The sequence below is a fragment of the Bufo gargarizans genome, chromosome 6, assembly GCF_014858855.1.
Source record: "Bufo gargarizans isolate SCDJY-AF-19 chromosome 6, ASM1485885v1, whole genome shotgun sequence".
Taxonomy (NCBI): domain Eukaryota; kingdom Metazoa; phylum Chordata; class Amphibia; order Anura; family Bufonidae; genus Bufo; species Bufo gargarizans.
Genome location: NC_058085.1, coordinates 322,543,141 through 322,563,688, shown reverse-complemented (window position 1 = coordinate 322,563,688; position 20,548 = coordinate 322,543,141). Strand labels below are relative to the sequence as shown.

At 42.9% G+C, this 20,548-nt stretch overlaps 1 protein-coding gene across 1 annotated transcript in view; it reads right to left on the bottom strand.

Moving 5' to 3' along the window:
• Positions 1–14,395: 14,395 nt before the first annotated feature.
• Positions 14,396–20,548, bottom strand: part of HELZ2 (helicase with zinc finger 2) — a 30,625-nt gene continuing 24,472 nt past the window's right edge. The window contains exons 16-20 of the mRNA XM_044300262.1: positions 20,312–20,446; positions 19,548–19,766; positions 18,616–18,769; positions 18,368–18,535; positions 14,396–15,562 (exon numbers count right to left, since the gene is read on the bottom strand). Coding sequence (XP_044156197.1) covers positions 15,444–15,562; positions 18,368–18,535; positions 18,616–18,769; positions 19,548–19,766; positions 20,312–20,446 — 795 coding nt within the window. The 3' untranslated portion in view covers positions 14,396–15,443. The remainder of the gene's footprint in view (positions 15,563–18,367; positions 18,536–18,615; positions 18,770–19,547; positions 19,767–20,311; positions 20,447–20,548) is intronic.

Here is a 20,548-nt window from a genome sequence, read left to right as displayed (position 1 = left end):
GGCGGGGGCTATGTCAAAGGTGTGCTACTAAGATCTATTAACTCTTGCCTTTTTTGCATTTTAGTTTTTGACTCCCTGCCTTCCCAGAGCCATAACTTTTTATTATTTTTCTGTTCACATAGCTTTTATATGAGGGCTTCTTTTTTGCTTTGCAGGACAAGTTGCCATTTCTAATGGCACTATTTAATATTGCATGGAATGTAGCTGGGGCAAAAAATAATCCAAATGGGGTGGCAAAATTGACTTATGAGATTCGTTCTCCCGGGACAGTACAATTACAATACCACACTTGCGTTTTAATACTGAGGGGGGGGGGAAAGTCTCACACTTCAAAGTGAAAATAACAGAATGCCCCATAAAAAGACTGTATACAGCTCTGTAGACATACCGTAACTACAAAGGAGTTATAGGTTCTGAATATGGTGATGGGAGGAAACAGAACTTATTTCCCCCCCCCCCCCCCTCACATCTGCACTCCTTAGATGTAGCATCTGAGGGGGTTAAATGTATGCAATTAGCCTTATGGCTGATCGCATACATCTGCCCATGGTCTCTACTATTTGAAACAGCAAAAACCTGGTGGCTATGGTGCCTGCTGCACCTGCCAGTGGGTGCCATCTTTTAAGTTGCCAATGGGTTAAAGGGAACCTGTTAAATACAGTGTCTGAACTGCTTGCAGCATGTTATAGAGCAGGAGGAGCGGAGCAGATTGATGTATAGTTTTGTGGGAAAAAATTCAGTAACTTATTTATACATTTAAAGTCTTGTTTGTGGGCTTTGATGTCGGTCCTATCACTGCTTTGCAAGTGCTACCAAATCTATATAACAATCTGCTAAGCTCTTCCTGCTCTATAGTTCCTGCAGTAGCGTTCAGAGATCTGGCAGGGAACAGCTTCCTGGAGCTCTCTGGATCCAGCACTGCCTGAATGCCTGCTAGCCCCAAAACTATAATGGGCACTGGCGGAGAGCCGGCTGCACCCTGACAAGAATTGGCCGGAATAGAACCGCTGTCCCTTCCGTGTCTGCCGCCGCACTGCAAAATTGGGACATGTCCTATCTTTCACCATATATTATGAATCTGTTGAAGTTAATTAGTCCACGCCATGATGTGGAGTGCACATCGGCACCACAGTCGTGTGCAGGCGGCTTTAGGTGTAACCCTCTCCCCAGCATCATGTCACAACTTAGCCTGGTGCACATGTTGGGATATCCTAGCAATATGCCATGGATGTACAGAATGGGAGTAACCCTTGGGTAATGGTGCAGATTGCATGTGAATTGTTGGAATCATGAAGTGTCAGAAATGTGAGCTGTATTTCAGGGGAGGCCCCAGGGCTTCTGTATGCTGAAAAACCACTTTTCTATATTATATAATGCTGCTCGCATGAATTGTGACTGGGGTTTGGCTGATTGGTTCTGACACTATGGTAAGCCAAATTATTTAAGGACTACTGCTCCTAAATGAGACCTGTCCGCTTCAGTGGGCGCACGCAGTAATTTTCCCAGGCCTCGGGAAGACACCTGTGCTAGAGAAGACAGTCTGTACCCATGAACTCACACCTCAGCCATAACATGAAGCACATTATTGGACTCCCGTCCAGACACAGCCCTGATACCCTGCAATGTACTGTTACAGACCCTGAAAGATGCTGGGGCTGTCGCCCAGTTAGGGTTGTGCAGAGTCAGCAGACTCCAGTTGCTGACAGGGCAGAGGAGTTGTTTAGTGAAAAGCTTTTCATTGCATTAGTAATGGTCCATCAGCAACTGGGAGATTGTGTACATGGGTGAAAGGCCCCCTACTGTTATTTAGGCACACTGGAGACCACTGCCTGCAGAACCTCTTTATGAAGAAAATGGGGGGCTTCTTAGTTGCTGATTGACATGAAATGTACTCTTCTCAAAGATTTTTTTTGCATTCAGTAGTTTGAGTTTGTAGAAAGGGGGTGTCTTGTCAATCCCCAAGATCATCCTTATGTTTAACGAGGTTCTTCAGCAGCTGGGGTTTGCATTATAAGGTTCTGTAACTGATGATTTGAGAGTCTGCCAGGTATAATCAAGTGATGACAACTGTTAGGATTCATGATGGTGGAGGAGGAAACACCGCATTAAGCCTCATGCACTTCATAGCTGTTTTTCCGGTCCGCAAATTGTGGATTCACAAAACAAGGATGCCGGCCATGTGTGTTCCGCATTTTGCAGATCGGTACAGACAAGAATAGGACATGTTAATTTTTTTTTTGCAGGGCTGTGGAACAGACGTGTGGATGTCTCTCTCTCTGTATCTTTTGAGGCCCCATTGAAATGAATAGGTCCTCATCTGATCCACAAAAAATGCAGACCAAAACCACGGTCATGTGCATGAGGCCTTAACTACAGGCAGATGAGGATCCGTGGTCATTATTGGTGCTGTCTTCTGGCCAGGAGAAGCCAGTTGGGCTCTCCCTTAGGTCTCTGCCCCCTAGTGGGCATATGATAAGTACACATTTATCAGCTCCTGTACATCAGAAAACTGGTGTCAAAAAGTTGCAAAGTTTGGTGCATGACATGATTGCACAAAATTTGACTTAAAAGCCCCACTCACTACTTTTCCGAATGTGCGGGGGAGGTCATACCTTGCCCAGCACATCTATTATAATTACCTTTATGTAGCTGACTGACATTGGCGATGCGCTAATGTCAGCACTACATAACAGTGTGTTTTTTTACATTTCTCCCTGCAGCCATTCTGCTAAAATACACACTTTTACAATATGCTAATGAGCCCCTGGGTGCTATGTGGGCGTAGATTCAGCACCTAGAGGCTCGATCCACTCACCCTTTATCCCGCCCAGGTCCTCCGTTCTGCCCGCCCCACTCCTCTTGATTGATGTCCAAGCATCGTTAAGAAAATCCCGCGCCTGCGCCGTTCACTTCTGTATTTGGCGCAGGCACAGTGAGTGAAGGCCGCGCTCCTGGTGCCGGCTTCCTCACTGCCCCGACTACGTCTCAGTGAGCAAGCCGGCAGCAGGAGCGCTGCCTTCACTCACTGCGCCGAATTTCCTCAACGATGCATGGAACTTGGACATCAATCAAGAGGAGCGGGGCGGGCAGAACGGAGGACCTGGGCGGGATAAAGGGTGAGTGGACGGAGCCTCTAGGTGCTGATTTTACGCTCACATAGCACCTAGCGGCTCATTAGCATATTGTAAAAGTGTGGATTTTAGCAGAACGGCAGCAGGGAGAAATGTAAAAAACACACTGTTATGTAGTGCTGACATGGGCGCATCGCTAATGTCAGTCAGCTACATAACACAAATTCTGATGGTAGAAGCCCTTTAAAAATGTTTTAAAATAGGAATCCGAAGTGGGCTTTGCTACTGGCTGGCACCTCAGTATTTTAAATTTGTTTGTAAAGACGCAAATATGAGTTCAGTAGGTGTTCACCGAAGTCTTGTGTGACTTCGGGCAGGAAGAACTTTGGCTCCACAGCGCCAATACGTTTTAATGCTGAAAGGAAAGGGCATTAAAATCAAAGTATTTGAATGAATTGACTTCGGATCTATGATCTGAAGGTTAATTTGCCCAAGCCTAATTATAATCTATGCCAGGAAACTAGCATAGATTATACAGAAAATCTACACCCTTGCTGGCATAGATTCCCATTTTGGAGTATGAACCTGCACAGATGCATAATAATTATTAAGAGCAGTGTACCTCTTAATAATTGCGGAGCCTCAGACCCCAACAGGGGAAAAAGACCGGTATACAATATCCTGGTCTTAATAAATGTCTACGGATGCGTTCGGGGCCGCTTGTGAGAGCCTTCAAACGGAACTCGCAAGTGGAGCCCCGAACGCTAATGTGAAAGTAGCCTAAGATGGTGGGCAGATTGTCAAAACGACCCTCCTGCTTCTCTCAGCCCGGTTATGCACCACCTCTCAAATTGTTTCATTGAAAATGAATGGGTCCGCACCCTTTCTGCAAAATTGCAGAACGGATGCGGACGCGCGAATGGACCCTAAGAAAGCTGTATTATTAAATGAATCAGCAGGAATTAGGAACCTATTTAGGAGGGGAAAACGAACCAAATGGTGTTGAAGCAAAGTAGATCCAGCGAGCATAGTACTCCTATTTTCTTCACTCCCAGAACTTTTAGCTGTACTTTTTTGTAGCTTCCGTGTAACTTTAGTGCCTAATGCTGAGATTTTTCTTTTACCAATTACAGTTTTGCCATCAGGCGCTCAGAAAGGAGACGAGCGTCTTTCTTCTCGCACATAATACTAAGATTGCCTTCATTTGACTCTAAACCAGCAATTTCCCCCAGAGAATAATTGATCTAATCAGTTTCTGCCATTGAAAATCTCTAATTCACATAAAATTCAGTCCTCGCTTTGCCTTTTTGCCTATGTAATTATATAATTGAGTGTACTTGTTGTTCTTACACAAGGTCGCTTATAAAATGCACCTACCTATCCAGTAGGAGCTCACAGATGACAGACTGTACGGTGACTACTCACATGGCTATGTGCAGTCCTCTTCCTGCTGGTTCAGTGGATAATCCGATACAAAGTCGGGGTATAGGTGAGAGCTTTGGGGTTCAGGTTGGAGTCCACACCTTCTTGGATGCATGTACTAAGCTTAGAGGGAATACTAGGTGATCAGTACAAGATAAGTAATGTAATGTATGTACACAGTGACTCCACTAGAAGAATGGTGAGTCCAGCTCTGGAGTATAAAACAGGATGTAACTCAGGATCAGTATAGGATAAGTAATGTAATGTATGTACACAGTGACTCAACTAGAAGAATGGTGAGTCCAGCTCTGGAGTATAATACAGGATGTAACTCAGGATCAGTACAGGATAAGTAATGTAATGTATGTGCACAGTGACTCCACCAACAGAATAGTGAGTGCAGCTCTGGAGTACAATACAGGATATAACTCAGGATCAGTACAGGATAAGTAATGTATTTACACACTGACTCCACCAGCAGAATAGTGAGTGCAGCTCTGGAGTATGATACAGGATGTAACTCAGGATCAGTACAGGGTAAGTAATGTATGTACACACTGACTCCACCAGCAGAATAGTGAGTGCAGCTCTGGAGTATAATACAGGATATAAGTCAGCATCAATACAGGATAAGTAATGTATGTACACAGTGACTCAAGCAGAATAGTGAGTGCAGCTCTGGAGTACAATACAGGATAGGTAATGTAATACATATACACTGTCACTCCACCAGCAGAATAGTGAGTGCAGATCTAGAGCATATTACAGGATATAACTCAGGATCAGTACAGGATAAGCAATATATGCATAGTGACTCCACCACGAGTATTGTGATTGTAGCTCTGGAGTGTAACTCAGGATCAGTATAGGATAAGTAATGTATGTACACAGAGACTCCACCAGCAGAATAGTGAGTGCAGCTCTGGAGTACAATACAGGATATAACTCAGGATCAGTACAGGATAAGAAATGTATGCATAGTGACTCCACCACGAGTATTGTGATTGTAGCTCTGGAGTATAATACAGGATGTAACTCAGGATCAGTACAGGATAAGTAATGTATGTACACACTGACTCCACCAGCAGAATAGCAAGTGCAGCTCTGGAGTATAATACAGGATGTAACTCGGAATCAGTATAGGATAAGAAATGTAATGTATGTACACAGAGACTCCACCAACAGAATAGTGAGTGCAGCTCTGGAGTACAATACAGGATATAACTCAGGATCAGTATAGGATAAGTAATGTATGTACACAGAGACTCCACTAGAAGAATGGTGAGTCCAGCTCTGGAGTATAATACAGGATAAAACTCAGGATCAGTATAGGATAAGTAATGTATGTACACAGTGACCCCACCAGCAGAATAGCAAGTGCAGCTCTGGAGTATAATACAGGATGTAACTCGGAATCAGTATAGGATAAGAAATGTAATGTATGTACACAGAGACTCCACCAACAGAATAGTGAGTGCAGCTCTGGAGTACAATACAGGATATAACTCAGGATCAGTACAGGGTAAGTAATGTATGTACACACTGACTCCACCAGCAGAATAGTGAGTGCAGATCTAGAGCATAATACAGAATATAACTCGGGATCAGTACAGGATAAGCAATGTATGCATAGTGACTCCACCACGAGTATTGTGATTGTAGCTCTGGAGTATAATACAGGATGTAACTCAGGATCAGTACAGGATGATGTACTTGAAAGGAGATGCACATTGACTTAAAAGATAAAAAAAAGTTCAGAAAGCTTGAAAAAATAAAAGTACACTAATTGACAAAAAAAATAATGCACTAAGGAGTTGTTGGAATCAAATCTTTCTATTTGTGAATGTACCGTTGATATATGTACAGTGCTTTTAAAAAGTATTCATACCCCACATCTGTTCACGTTACACCTACAAACGTTAATGTATTTTATTGGGATTTTATGTGATAGAACAACACAAAGTAACAAGTATATGTAAAGTGAAAAGAAAATGATACATGGTTTTCAAAAATTTTGATAAATAAAAATCTTGAAAGTGTGGCGTTCATTTGTATTCAGCCCTCTGTACTCGGATACCCCTAAAAAAAATCCAGTGCAGCCAACTGCCTTCAGAAGTCACCTAATCAGTAAATAGAGTCCACCTGTGTATAGTTCATTATCAGTATAACTACAGCTGTTCTGTAAAGGCCTCAAAGGTTTGTTAGAGAACATTAGTGATCAAACAGCATCATTAAAACCAAGGAACAGGTCAGGGATTAAGTTGTGGAGAAGTGTAAAGCAGGGTTAGGTTATACGTAGGATATTAACATTTTTGAAAACCATGTATTCTTTTCTTTTCACTTCCCTACTTTGTGTTGGTCTGTCACATAAAATCATATACGTTTTTTGGGGAAAACTGTACAACTGAAAGGAGCCTCTAGTACCCAGTTGGGCTGCCTGTAGCCTGTATACAAGATGAAACATGGTTGGGCATGGAGGCATACAGGTTGAGTTTCCTGTGGCACATTTGCCCACAGATGTTGCATCTGGTCCTGTAGATCCTGTATACTCATAGGTTGCTGAAGCTAACATCCAAGCTAGTCCTATAAATGCTCGATTGTCAATAAATCTGGTGACCGAGCAGGACAAGGAAGTGTTGCAATCTGACAGACATTCCTGAGAAATCCTTACTGTGTGAGGACGGGCATTATCCTGCTGTAAAATGCCATTTGAAGCCCTGCCGTTGGAGGCAACACAAGTGGCTGCAGGATGTCCTGCACATATCACTGAGCTGTTAGGGTCCCTCTTATCACTTCTAGGGGGGACCGACTGTTGTATGCGATGGCTCCCCAGATCATTACACCAACAGCTGGGGCAGTGTGCCGCTCCGCAGTAAAGGCAGGATTGAAGTGCTTACCACAAGGCATCCATACTCTAACTCAGGGGTCAGCAACGTCCAGCACTCCAGATGTTGTGAAACTACAAAACCGAGCATGCTGCATTCTCTTCTTTGAGAGACCAAAGCGAGTATGAATGCTGGGAGTTGTAGTTTCACCACAGCATACCTAAGGTTGCTGATTGCTGCTCTAACTCATCCATTGTGGGATCCCAAACAAACCTGGATTCATTGCTAAAGACGATATGGTTCCAGTTTGTAGCAGCCCTGCCTGTTAATGGGACGACACGTAATGGGCACCACATTTTCTTCTGCTAAGCACCTGGAAATGATCCAGGCAGAGACCGGAGTGTGTAATAAAGGTGCCATCTATGTATGGATGGTGGACAACGAAATCGTGGGAGCTCCTTGTGGTTGTTGGTGAATCAAACAATCCTCTATACTGGTGGTCTGTCTGGGCCTACTGGAGCCTGTATGTGTTCATGCCCTCACGTAACCACTGCTCCCAACACCTCAGTCAGAACAGCTTAGATGGTGGGCAATTTGTCAAAACGACCATCCTGCTTCTCTCAGCCCAGTTATGCACCACCTCTCAAATTGTATCAACTAGGCATGTCTTACAGTCAACAATCTCAACAAGAGGTACACTACCCTAGAGTAGCCTCTGAGAACCTTTTTAAAGGGCAGTGGGGGAAGCACTTTTACACCCTTTTGCGGCAAGACCCAGCGTCTAGATAAAACTGCATGCCAAGTTTTGCAGCAATACATTTCTACCTGGTGCACTCTTGTTCCAATGCTTCTTAGGTTCCCACTGGTCTCTGCACTTCCTGGTCCATGTCAACACAGAACTGTGACCTCTCAGCAAATCACTGCCTGCGGAGGGTCACCGCTGTAGCTATAGGATGGGCCCACAACTAGCAGATATTTATGACATGTCAATGGAAGGACACGTAATGGACACATACAGTGGATATAAAAAGTCTACATACCCCTGTTAAAAAGATAAATCATTTCAGAACATTTTCCACCTTTAAAGAGGACCTTTCACTTGTATAAACTATGTGAACTGATGCTGCCATATAGAGCGGCGCCCGGGGATCTCACTGCACTTACTATTATCCCCGGGCGCCGCTCTGTTCTCCCGCTCCGGTACCTTTGCTCCTTAAGTTATAGTAGGCAGTGTCTTCCCTTGTCCTGTGGGCGTCTCCTTCTCCTAGGCTGCAGTGCTGGCCAATCGCAGCTCACAGCGCTGCAGCCTAGGAGAAGGAGACGCCCACAGGACATGGGAAGACCCGCCTACTATAACTTAAAGGGAACCTGTCACCGGGATTTTGGGTATAAAGCTGAGGACATGGTTTGCTAGATGCCCGCTAGCACATCCGCAATACCCAGTCCCCATAGCTCTGTGTGCTTTTATAGTGTAAAAAAACTGATTTGATACATATGCAAATTAATCTGAGATGAGTCCTGTCCCTGACTCATCTCACGTACAGGACTCATCTCAGGTTAATTTGCATATGTATCAAATAGTTTTTTTTACACAATAAAAGCACACAGAGCTATGGGGACTGGGTATTGAGGATGTGCTAGAGGCCATCTAGCAACCCATGTCCTCAGCTCTATACACAAAATCCCGGTGACAGGTTCCCTTTAAGGAGCAAAGGTACCGGAGCCTATTACGGGAGAACGGAGCGGCGCCCGGGGATAATAGTAAGTGCAGTGAGATCCCCGGGCGCCGCTCTATATGGCAGCATACTCAGTTCACATAGTTTATACAAGTGAAAGGTCCTCTTTAATGTGACCTATAAACTGTACCACTCAATTAAAAAACAAACTGAAATCTTTTAGGTAGAGGGAAGAAAAATCATAAAAATAAAATAAGTGTGCACACCCTTAAACTAATACTTTGTTGAAGCACCTTTTGATTTTATTACAGCACTCAGTCTTTTGGGTATGAGTCTATCAGCATGGCACATTTTGACTTGGCACTCTCACTCTACTGTGTTCCATGGTATATCTAATGCCTTGGAAATTCTTTTGTACCCTTCTCCTGACTGATACCTTTTGCAATGAGATCCCTCTGATGCTTTGGCAGCTCTCTGTGGACCATGGCTTTTGCTGTGGGATGCGACTAAGAAAATTTCAGGAAAGACCAACTAGAGCAGCTGAACTTTATTTGGGGGTAATCAGAGGCTCTGTAAATTATGGCAGGTGTATGCTGACTCCTATGTAACATGATTTTGAGTGTTATTGCTTAATTCTGAACACAGCTACAGCCCCAGTTATAAGAGGGTGTGCACACTTATGCAACCACATTATTATTATTTTTTTTTCTTTTCTTCTCTCCACCTAAAAGATTTCAGTTTGTTTTTTCATTGAGTTGTACAGTTTATAGGTCACATTAAAGGTGGAAAAAGTTCTGAAATTATTCATCTTTGTCTCATTTTTTTCAGCACAGAAACCTGACATTGTAACAGGGGTGTGCAGACTTTGTATATCCACTGTATATGCCATATATGTCCAAGATGAGAAATATCCCTTTTTATGCAAATGTAAGATGGTGTTCATAGGCAAAGACAAGGATTCATCTTGCCATAACTCAACTCTACCCTTGGGGACCTGGTTACTTTGTTGGTATATAACCATGAATTGCGTTAGATTTCTTGCTGTGCTTTGTGTCATTCAATTCTGGCATGAACCTTCAACGAGGACACATTAAACTGATTGGGATTTAGTGTTTAGCAGCGGGGAGGGCAGTCGGAGGGATGTTGTGATCTTTTCCTAATGGAAGCAGGATCATCCCTGGCGCCGAGTAAGGTACTGTCTGTTCTGTGCAGTCTGTGGAAGAGATAAAACCCAAATGTGCAACCACCATGAAAGAGCTATGTAAACAGCCAAACCTGGCCTCACATGGCACACTGACCCACATACATTCCTAAATTTTCAACTCACACTGCCCTGCTGTCAACACAGCAATTGCCTCCGAGCTGGTGCATTGACCCACTTTTAGCGCTAACTGCTAGAACTCTGCTGACCTCTGCTGGACAGACAACAGAATGCAACAAGGGCTGCTGTTTCCAGAGTTTTTTTTATTTTTTATTGCCAGTGTCTTATCACTTACTAATTGCTGAGGAATCCATCCCTGGAAACCCCAGTGATCAGTAGAATGGAGAATCTAGCAAGGCACACAGCAGTCCCTGTCTTTCTCGTCACAGTACCAATTCCAGTCTGCCATTGCGCAGGTATTGTAGAGCATTTCCATTTACTTGAATGGACTAGTAACAGAAATTTCTGTGCAGCAAAAAACAGGTTTGAGCAATTTATATGTCTCTCTCTCTATGGAAATCAGTCCTTGGTGGTCTCTGACTGCAGACTTCACCTTTGTGATCTGATCATTTTCAGTGGTATTCCATTTTAAATGAGGAATACAAAAACCTGATTTAGTGTATACAGGTTAGGGATGAGCAAATCCGAAGTCGATTCGCATAAAACTTTGTTCCAATACTGTACGGAGCAGGAGCTCTGTACAGTATTAGGGTCCATTCACACGTCCGTATGTGTTTTGCGGATCCGCAAAACACGGATACCGGCAATGTGCGTTCCGCATTATGCGGACCGCACATCGCCGGACAAGAATAGAACATGTTCTATTTTTTGGCGGAACGGAAGTGCGGATCCGCAAATGCGGATGCGGACAGCACATTCCGGCCCCATTGAAAATGAATGGGACCGCACCTGTTCCCTAAAATTGCGGAACGGATGCGGACGTGTGTATTGACCCTTAGAATGTATTGGCTCCGATGAGTGGTACCTTGGAACCAAACCCAAGTTCGGGAAATGGTTTTTTTACAGTACAAATTAATTTATTAAGTTATTACCTGAAGTCTCACGAGACTTTGCGAAGCAATCACTTCGGCTCATCAGAGCCAATACATTCTAATACTGTACGGAGCTCCTGCTCCGTACAGTGTTGGAACAAAGTTTTATGCGAATCGACTTCAGATGTTTCATCTGAAGTCGATTCGCTCATCCCTAATACAGGTCAGACCTAGGTGTCTCTATGGTTACAGACTACAGACAAACCTTGTGTAGTCTGATCCTACAGTGTTACTCCACTTTATATGCTCATCTTCTCAAAGGGGTCATCCCAAGATTAATGTAAAAATTGAAAATCAGACCTGATATAGTACGTGACAACGGCTTTCTAACAAAGCTAGAACCAGCCCTGTACCTCACATGGATCCAGTGATCTTCCCATTAATCACTCCAATTGATTGGTTAGAATTATATCAAGCTGCCAGCAGGGACGTGTCCTATCTGCTGCCAGCAGGGACGTGTCCTATCTGCTGCAGCTTAGGCGACGTGCCCTGACTACTGCAGCTCTCTCCACATCGCAGTGCTGGAGGCAACTGAAGGATGGAAATGAACATGTGAGTCCACCTCAGAGAGGTGGACAGAGAAACAAGAAATAGAACAACCTCCAGGTGGCGCTAAACTGATACATTTTATTGAATAACTCAGCGGCTATACTAACTTTTTATTGACATGCAATTATAAAAGTATTCAAAGCCAGGTGGTTTGAAAACTGCAGAATATTTTTGTGGGACAACCCTTTAATTACTCTACAGACAGTAGAAGAGGAGCATAAGGAGTGGGGTAACAGCAGGATCAGACTACCCTGGCTTTGTTTGCAGTTTGTAACTATGAAGACATATATAGACATGGACAAAATGTTATTGGTACCGTTCCGTTGAAGAATAAAAAACCCACGATTGTCACTGAAATAACTTGAAACTGACAAAAATAATATAAAAATTTACTAAAAATCAACTATTGAAAATCAGACATTGCTTTTAAATTGTGGTTCAAAAGAATAATTTATAAAACAAACTAATGAAACTGGCCTGGACAAAAATGATGGTACCCTTAACTTAATATTTTTGTGCACAACGTTTTGAGGGAATCCCTGCAATCAAGCGATTTCTGTAACTCTCAGTGAGACGTCTGCACCTGTCCACGGGTATTCTGGCCCACTGGTTGTAAGCAAACTGCTCCAGGTGTCTCAGGTTTGAAGGATGCCTTCTCCAGACTGCATGTTTCAGCTCCTTCCACAGAGGTTCAACAAGATTTAGAGCTCATAGAAGGCCACTTCAGAATAGTCCAATGCTTTGCTCAGCCATTCTTGGATGTTTTTAGCTTTGTGTTTTGGGCCATTATCCTGTTGGAGGATCCATAACCTGCGACTCAGACCAAGCTTTCCGACACGGGGCAACACTTGATAGTTGAGATTACATTGTGCCCTACACAGATTCAAGGCACCCTGTGCCAAATACAGCAAGTAATTCCCAAAACATAACCGAGCCTCTTCCATGTTTCACAGTAGGTACAATGTTCTTTTCTTTGTATGCTTCATTTTCGCATCTGTGAACATAGAGCTGATGTGACTTGCCAAAAGAGCTCCAGTTTTGTTTCATCTGTCCAAAGGACATTCTCACTGAAGCTTAGTGGGTTGTCAATATGCATTTTGGCAAATTCCAATCTCACTTTTTTACGATTTGCTTTCAAGTATGGGGACGCCATACTTGTAATTACACCTGCTCAACACTGCAATTGCTGCGGCGAGCAGGTAAAGAGAGCAGAGAAGGCTTCGCTCGTACAAGCAAAGCCTTCTCTTTAAACAGCTGATTAGCCCCCATCGATCTGATATTAATGACGTATCCTGAGGATAGGTCATCAATAGTAAAAAGCAGGCAACCCCTTTAGGTCCACTTTAGCTAAGAGAGAGACAGATGGTGCAATCTGACACTGATTTACCTTGACCTAGGAGTTCACCTCTAATATCTTTGAACGTTGTTCTGGGCTCTATGGTTACCATACGTATTATCAGTCTCTTCAATTTGTCATCAATTTTTCTCCTGCAGCCATGTCCAGAGAGGTTGGCTACAGTCCTGTAGACCTTAAACTTCTGAATAATATGTGCAGCTGTAGTAACAGTAACATCAAGCTGTTTGGAGATGGTCTTGTAGCCTTTACCATTAACATGTTTGTCTATAATTTTCTTTCTAATCTCCTGAGACAACTTTCTCTTTAGCTTTCTTTGGTCCATGTTCAGAGTGGTTCACACCATGATACCAAACAGCACAGTGACTATTTTTCACTCTCTAAATAGGCAGACTGACTGATTACAAGTTTAAAGAAACCCATGATGCTAATTACAGGACACACCTAAGTTGAACATGTCCCTATGGTCAAATTATTTTCAATCCTTTCTAGGGGTACCATTATTTTTGTTCAGGCCAGTTTAATTACCGTAGTTTTTTATTTTTTATTACTCTCTTGAACCACAATTTAAAAGCAATGTCTGATTTTCATTAGGTAATTTTCAGTAAATTTTTATTTATTATTACTTTTGTCAGTTTCAAGTTATTTCAGTGACCATTGTGGCTTTCAATTTTTTTTTTATGGAAGGGTACCCACAATGTTGTCCAGTGTACTTCTGCATAAGAGCTGTATACACAAAACTGTATTTGTAAGAGTAAAAGGGTCATTTATTAAACAGAAATATGCCTAAATTAGTCATATTTCTGGCTCAGATTGTGGCACAAAGGTCTTTTGCGCTGCAATCTGCGACTTCTCCCTCACACCAGGTCTAAAAAATTGGGCGGGGAAGAAGATGGGCTGGCAGGCCCATCTCATTCATCATTTTCTATGTCTGGTTTAGGAGTAGAAAATGGTCTAAATGTAAGACAGCGAGGAAGCAGGCTTACATTTGGAAGTGGCAGGTGGATGCGCCGAAGTTAGGCCGGCATCAGTCTCAATAAATGTGCCCCCAAATGTTTCCCTTTTCCATGTAGAGTATGTAATCTCTGAGACTGTGCAGCCGCACTTCAAAGTAGAAAGTAGAACTGCGCAGGATTTCAACGATTAGGCCTTTGACCCCTTTTTGCCCATGATCTACATAGTATCCTATTTGATGGCTAGTACAGATCAATACATACATAAGAAAAACAACTACAGATATTACTGAGAATAGACATTTAATGTACAACCTTTTCAAATCAAGGTGAAATACATTTTTGGGTAAAATTGATTAAAATTTATGTTAAAATTTATTGAAAAATATATTTTAAAATTTTTTAAAACGATATAAAAACACTGATCAATGTATTTATATCATCACAGCAGTTAAGTTGTTTGCATTGAACTGTCTGATATCTACATGGGGGGGGGATGCACCAAAAAGCAATGGCTCAGAGAGGCTTAAGAACGTCCCAAGCAGGTCTGGTACACTATTATGTGTAGTGCATGGCCTGAGATGGCGGAGCATGGCACAGGGATTCACAGAACACCAAAGACGGAATTCCTGTGTGACGTCCTGCCCCCTTGGGCCCTGCAGGAAAAATAATACAGTGTATGGGTTTTGCCTACACATATTGTTTAATTCCACTCCCCCTTCAAAATAAGCTAATAATACATTAACATCTCATTGTAGTTATAAAATTTATAAAAATGACAGTATCTGCATAAATTAATGTCCATATAATGAGGAAAGGACAATGTACCCAGGTCAGTGCTAGCAGGTTTTACCTGAGGAGCTAGCAATCTAATGCATATACACATACATATGAACAATATGCTGGTGTCCATTAAGTAATTAAATATTTTACACATGGACAAAACTGTTTTAAAATGTATAAATAAAAAGATGGAAATAAAATGAATGTAAAACCTCCAGTTCCATGTATGACCACTGGGTGGCAACATGAAGCTTTCCAATTCATATATTGTACTTGCCCCCACTGTGAGGTACATGTATATATTTGTCATTTGGGCAAGTAGTAACTCCCCCGGCTTGCCCCCATGGAAAGTTATATAGGAATGTTCCATGAATAGAATGTGAAAATGCAGAATTTATTATACCCGGCTGGTTGGCTTCTGTGGAATGCTTCTCTATTCCTGGTAAACATGTCTTCTTCTATTCTTTAATAGAATATTCAACCTGAGCTGTATTAAAATAATTCCTGAAGTCCCGCGTCTTGACTGGCGATGCCATTGTCAGCAATTCACTGGAATGTCAGCGACGTGATGGCGATAAGACAGTGATCTCGGTACAGTCTGCAAACGCCCCGTTCTGCATGTAGTGCTGCAGGAGTCGGCCCCAAAGGTGTGAACACTTTAACAGGCGGGGGTTTCCTGGGAATAAAGAAGTAATGCAGTAGTAATCAATAGACACAGAATAAGCAGATGGATTCTGCCTTGTATACTGGATGATCAAGACATTAGTTCTGTATTGTACACTGAGATCAGAGAAAGGTTCTGCGTTGTATACTGGCTAATCAGAGAAAGGGCTCTGGACTGTATACTGGGTGGTCAAAGAACATCTCTGCATTGTAAACAGGATGATCACCAGAGAAGGGTTCTGCATTGTATAGTGTGGGTCACAGATAGATTCTGTGCTGTGCACTATGTGATGAGAGGGGGGTTCTCCATTGTACAGTTGTGGCAAAAAGATTTGAGAATCACACAAATATTAGTTTTCACAAAGTTTGCTGCTAAACTGCTTTTAGATCTTTGTTTCAGTTGTTTCTGTGATGTAGTGAAATATAATTACACGCACTTCATACGTTTCAAAGGCTTTTATCGACAATTACATGACATTTATGCAAAGAGTCAGTATTTGCAGTGTTGGCCCTTCTTTTTCAGGACCTCTGCAATTCGACTGGGCATGCTCTCAATCAACTTCTGGGCCAATTCCTGACTGATAGCAACCCATTCTTTCATAATCACTTCTTGGAGTTTGTCAGAATTAGTGGGTTTTTGTTTGTCCACTTGCCTCTTGAAGATTGACCACAAGTTCTCAATGGGATTAAGATCTGGGGAGTTTCCAGGCCATGGACCCAACAATGTCAACGTTTTGGTCCCCGAGCCACTTAGTTATCACTTTTTCCTTATGGCACGGTGCTCCATCGTGCTGGAAAATGCATTGTTCTTCACCAAACTGTTGTTGGATTGTTGGAAGAAGTTGCTGTTGGAGGGTGTTTTGGTACCATTCTTTATTCATGGCTGTGTTTTGGGGCAAAATTGTGAGTGAGCCCACTCCCTTGGATGAGAAGCAACCCCACACATGAATGGTCTCAGGATGCTTTACTGTTGACACAGGACTGATGGTAGCGCTCACCTTTTCCTCTCCAGACAAGCCTTTTTCTTGATGCCCCAAACAATCGGAAAGAGGCTTCATCGGAGAACATGACTTTGCCCCAGTCCTCAGCAGTCCATTCACCATATTTTCTGCAGAAGATCAATCTGTCCCTGATGTTTTTTTTGGAGAGAAGTGGCTTCTTTGCTGCCCTTCTTGACACCAGGCCATCTTCCAAAAGTCTTCACCTCATTGTGCGTGCAGATGCGCTCACACCTGCCTGCTGCCATTCCTGAGCAAGCTCTGCACTGGTGGCACTCCGATCCCGCAGCTGAATCCTCTTTAGGAGACGATCCTGGCGCTTGCTGGACTTTCTTGGACACCCTGAAGCCTTCTTAACAAGAATTGAACCTCTTTCCTTGAAGTTCTTGATGATCCTATATATTGTTGATTGAGGTGCAATCTTAGTAGCCACAATATCCTTGCCTGTGAAGCCATTTTTATGCAACGCAATGATGGCTGCACGCGTTTCTTTGCAGGTCACCATGGTTAAAAATGGAAGAACAATGATTTCAAGCATCACCCTCCTTTTAACAGGTCAAGTCTGCCATTTTAACCCAATAAGCCTGACATAATGATCTCCAGCCTTGTGCTCGTCAACATTCTCACCTGAGTTAACAAGACGATTACTGGAATTATCTCAGCAGGTCCTTTAATGACAGCAATGAAATGCAGTGGAAAGTTTTTTGGGGGATTAAGTTAATTTTCATGGCAAAGAAGTACTATGCAATTCATCTGATCACTCTTCATAACATTCTGGAGTATGTGCAAATGGCTATTATAAAAACTTAAGCAGCAACTTTTCCAATTTCCAATATTTATGTAATTCTCAAAACTTTTGGCCACGACTGTATATTCGATCGTTAAAGAAGGGTTCCGCATCATATGGTGAGTGATAAGAGATTGAGTCTGCATTGTGAACCATGCGCCAAGAGGTGGGTTCTGCACTGCAGATTGGGTGGGCAGAGAAGAGTCCTGCATTGGATACTGTATTATCATAGAAGGGTTCTGCATTGTATACTGTGTGATCTTAGGAGAGCTCTGCATTATGTACTGGATGATCAAAGAAGGGTTTTGCATTGTATACTGGGTGATCATAGAAGGGTCCCACACTGTATCATGGGTAAACAGAGAAGGGTCCCACATTGTAACATGGGTAAACTGAGAAGGGTTCTGCATTGTATACTGAGTAATCAGAGAAGGGTTCTGCATTGTATCATGGGTAAACAGAGAAGGGTTCTGCATTGTATATTGAGTAATCAGAGAAGGGTTCTGCATTGTATCATGGGTGATCAGAGAAGAGTTCTGCATTATATAATGGGTGATCAGAGAGGGGTTCTGCATTGTATCATGGGTGATCAGAGAAGGGTTCTGCATTGTATCATGGGTGATCAGAGAAGGGTTCTGCATTGTATCATGGGTGATCAGAGAAGGGTTCTGCATTGTATCATGGGTGATCAGAGAAGGGTTCGGCATTATATACTGGGTGATCAGAGAAAGGTTTTGCATTGTATACTGGGTGATCAGAGAAGGGTTCGGCATTATATACTGGGTGATCAGAGAAAGGTTTTGCATTGTATACTGGGTGATCAGAGAAGGGTTCGGCATTATATACTGGGTGATCAGAGAAAGGTTTTGCATTGTATACTGGTTGATCAGCGAAGGGTTCTGCCCTGTATACTGGGTGATCAGAGAAAGGTTTTGCATTGTATACTGGGTGATCAGAGAAAGGTTTTGCATTGTATATCCCTCTCTTTATTGCTCATCTGCGGTAGCCTGCAAAAGCCAAATTTACTCCTTACCTAGAACACACAGTCCCTCCTTGGCCCTTGTAAGTGCAACATTAATCTGGTTTGGATCTGCAAGAAAACCAAGATTCTGCCGTAGCCAACTGTACGTAGGCCGGGAATCAAGCCCTTCATCAGAAATCGAACGTACAGTTGAGAAGATGACATATCGCCATTCACTTCCTGCAGATGGAAAACGATAATGTAAAACACTGCTATAAAAGACCGCTAGTAAAATACCCACACCATGAGCTAATAGCAACCTTGGCTTTTCATGATGGTGCAGGCGGTAACCTCATTCAGTCCCTGATCTCGCAGTCTCTTGGTGACCTCTACCACCTGGGCATTGTAGGGGGTCAGGATAGCGATATCTTTGGCTTCAATCGACCGACTAACAAGAAGTTTTGCCAAACGTACCTGGGAAGGTTTATGACAGCATTAGTGCAGGCAACAGAGTGGCTTAGAGGTTATCCACCTTTGAAGTAAATTTGGTACAGAAAACAAAATCCCCTGCATCCCCTGACACAGCCAGAGCTACATGATAACATTCTGCCTGCAGCAGCCAATAGGTGGAGGTCACTGTATAAAGATTTCAATGGACTCAACAAATGTGTATGTGGAAAGCTTCTTGGCTCCCCCCAGTGGTGGGTGCAGGCAGAAGGAATTCTATAATTTAACCTTGTGACTGTGTGAGTGAGTTATAATGATGCAGTAGGTAATTAGATTGATCAAATGGACCGAACATTCGATCTAAAAAAAAAAAAAGGAAGGACCCTAATCCTTGGACTGATGAAGCAACCAAAAATGTGTAATTTAAAGCACACAAGGTCGATCCGTCTAAAAAAATCACTTTATTATGTTATATTAAAAAATTCCAGAACACATTGAGCACATAAAACTGCTTATGCGTTTCGGATGTAAAAAGCCTTAATCTTTTTTACATGCGAGACGCATAAGCAATTCTGTTTGCTGATAGTTTTTAGTATAACATAGAAGGACTTTTTAGAGGGATCTACCTTGTGTGCTGGAGTTACACACTAAGGTGCGGGTAGCTGGACACTTATCTTATATGTCATACCGATGGAGAAACGGCTTGAGCAAAGTAGTAGACATACACGAAAATGCATAAGGCAGAGGTGGCTACAGTATGGTAAATTTGGTGGCAGGTGAAAGGGTGGGGGTGTTCTGTACATACCGCCTGCACTGCCTCCTTAATGTTTGCTTTTGAGTTAATATTCCCTTCTTCACTGGTGACAATCAGTCTCTGCTCCTGTCCTTCCACTTTTCCAAACAGCAGGGGGCAGCATCTGTGCTGTTTGTAGGAGAAGAGGCTGGGCTGCAGCCTGAGCGAAGCTGATGTGAGCAAGCGACCATCATAGAACTCATCGGATGGAAATTTACAGATAGCAGAATGCTGGAGGGGAAGCAAAAGAGATAGAATCTGTTAATTACACTACTACGCCATTCGCCACCCCATTATCATTTAAATGGCCATCTTACTATACCAGGTTCCCCTCTTGCTGCAGGGAAATTCTTGACCAGAAAATGCTTTCTGCAGTAAAGTCAACTACTTTAAGGCCTCATGCACAACTGTATCCGTTTTCTAGTCCGCAAACTGCAGATTCGCAAAATACAGATGCGGTCTGTGTGCCGTCCACATTTTATTTGCGGACCCTTTGTCTTCAATGGTTCACATTTTGTGAACATATTCTATCTTTCTGCGGAATGGTCATAAGGATACGGAAAGCAAACAGATGATCCGTGTTCTTTCCATAGCTGTATGTCTAGATAGAACATATCCTATACTTGTGCATACAGGACCCCGTTTCTCTGGATTGATAGGTGTCCCAGCAATCGGGCCCCTCACAATCACTTAGTTACGGTATGCCTTATCCAGTGAATAGAGGATCACTTTATTTACCGGAATAGCCCTTTAACTCACGTAAAAGTCCCACTCACCATGCGGTACTGTGTGTCCAGCAACAGTGCCCTCTCCTGGTATCGCTCAAACATTGACTGATCCACTTTCAGAGCGCGGCATAAATCATTCTTGACCACAGGGCGCAGCTGGCGATGGTCACCAATTAGAACAATCTGTGATAAAGAAAGTCTGTGTCTAATGGCCATAGTATAAGGCAGGGGTGGCTAACCTCCGGGCACTCCAGCTGTGGTAAAACTACGACTCCCAGCATGCTC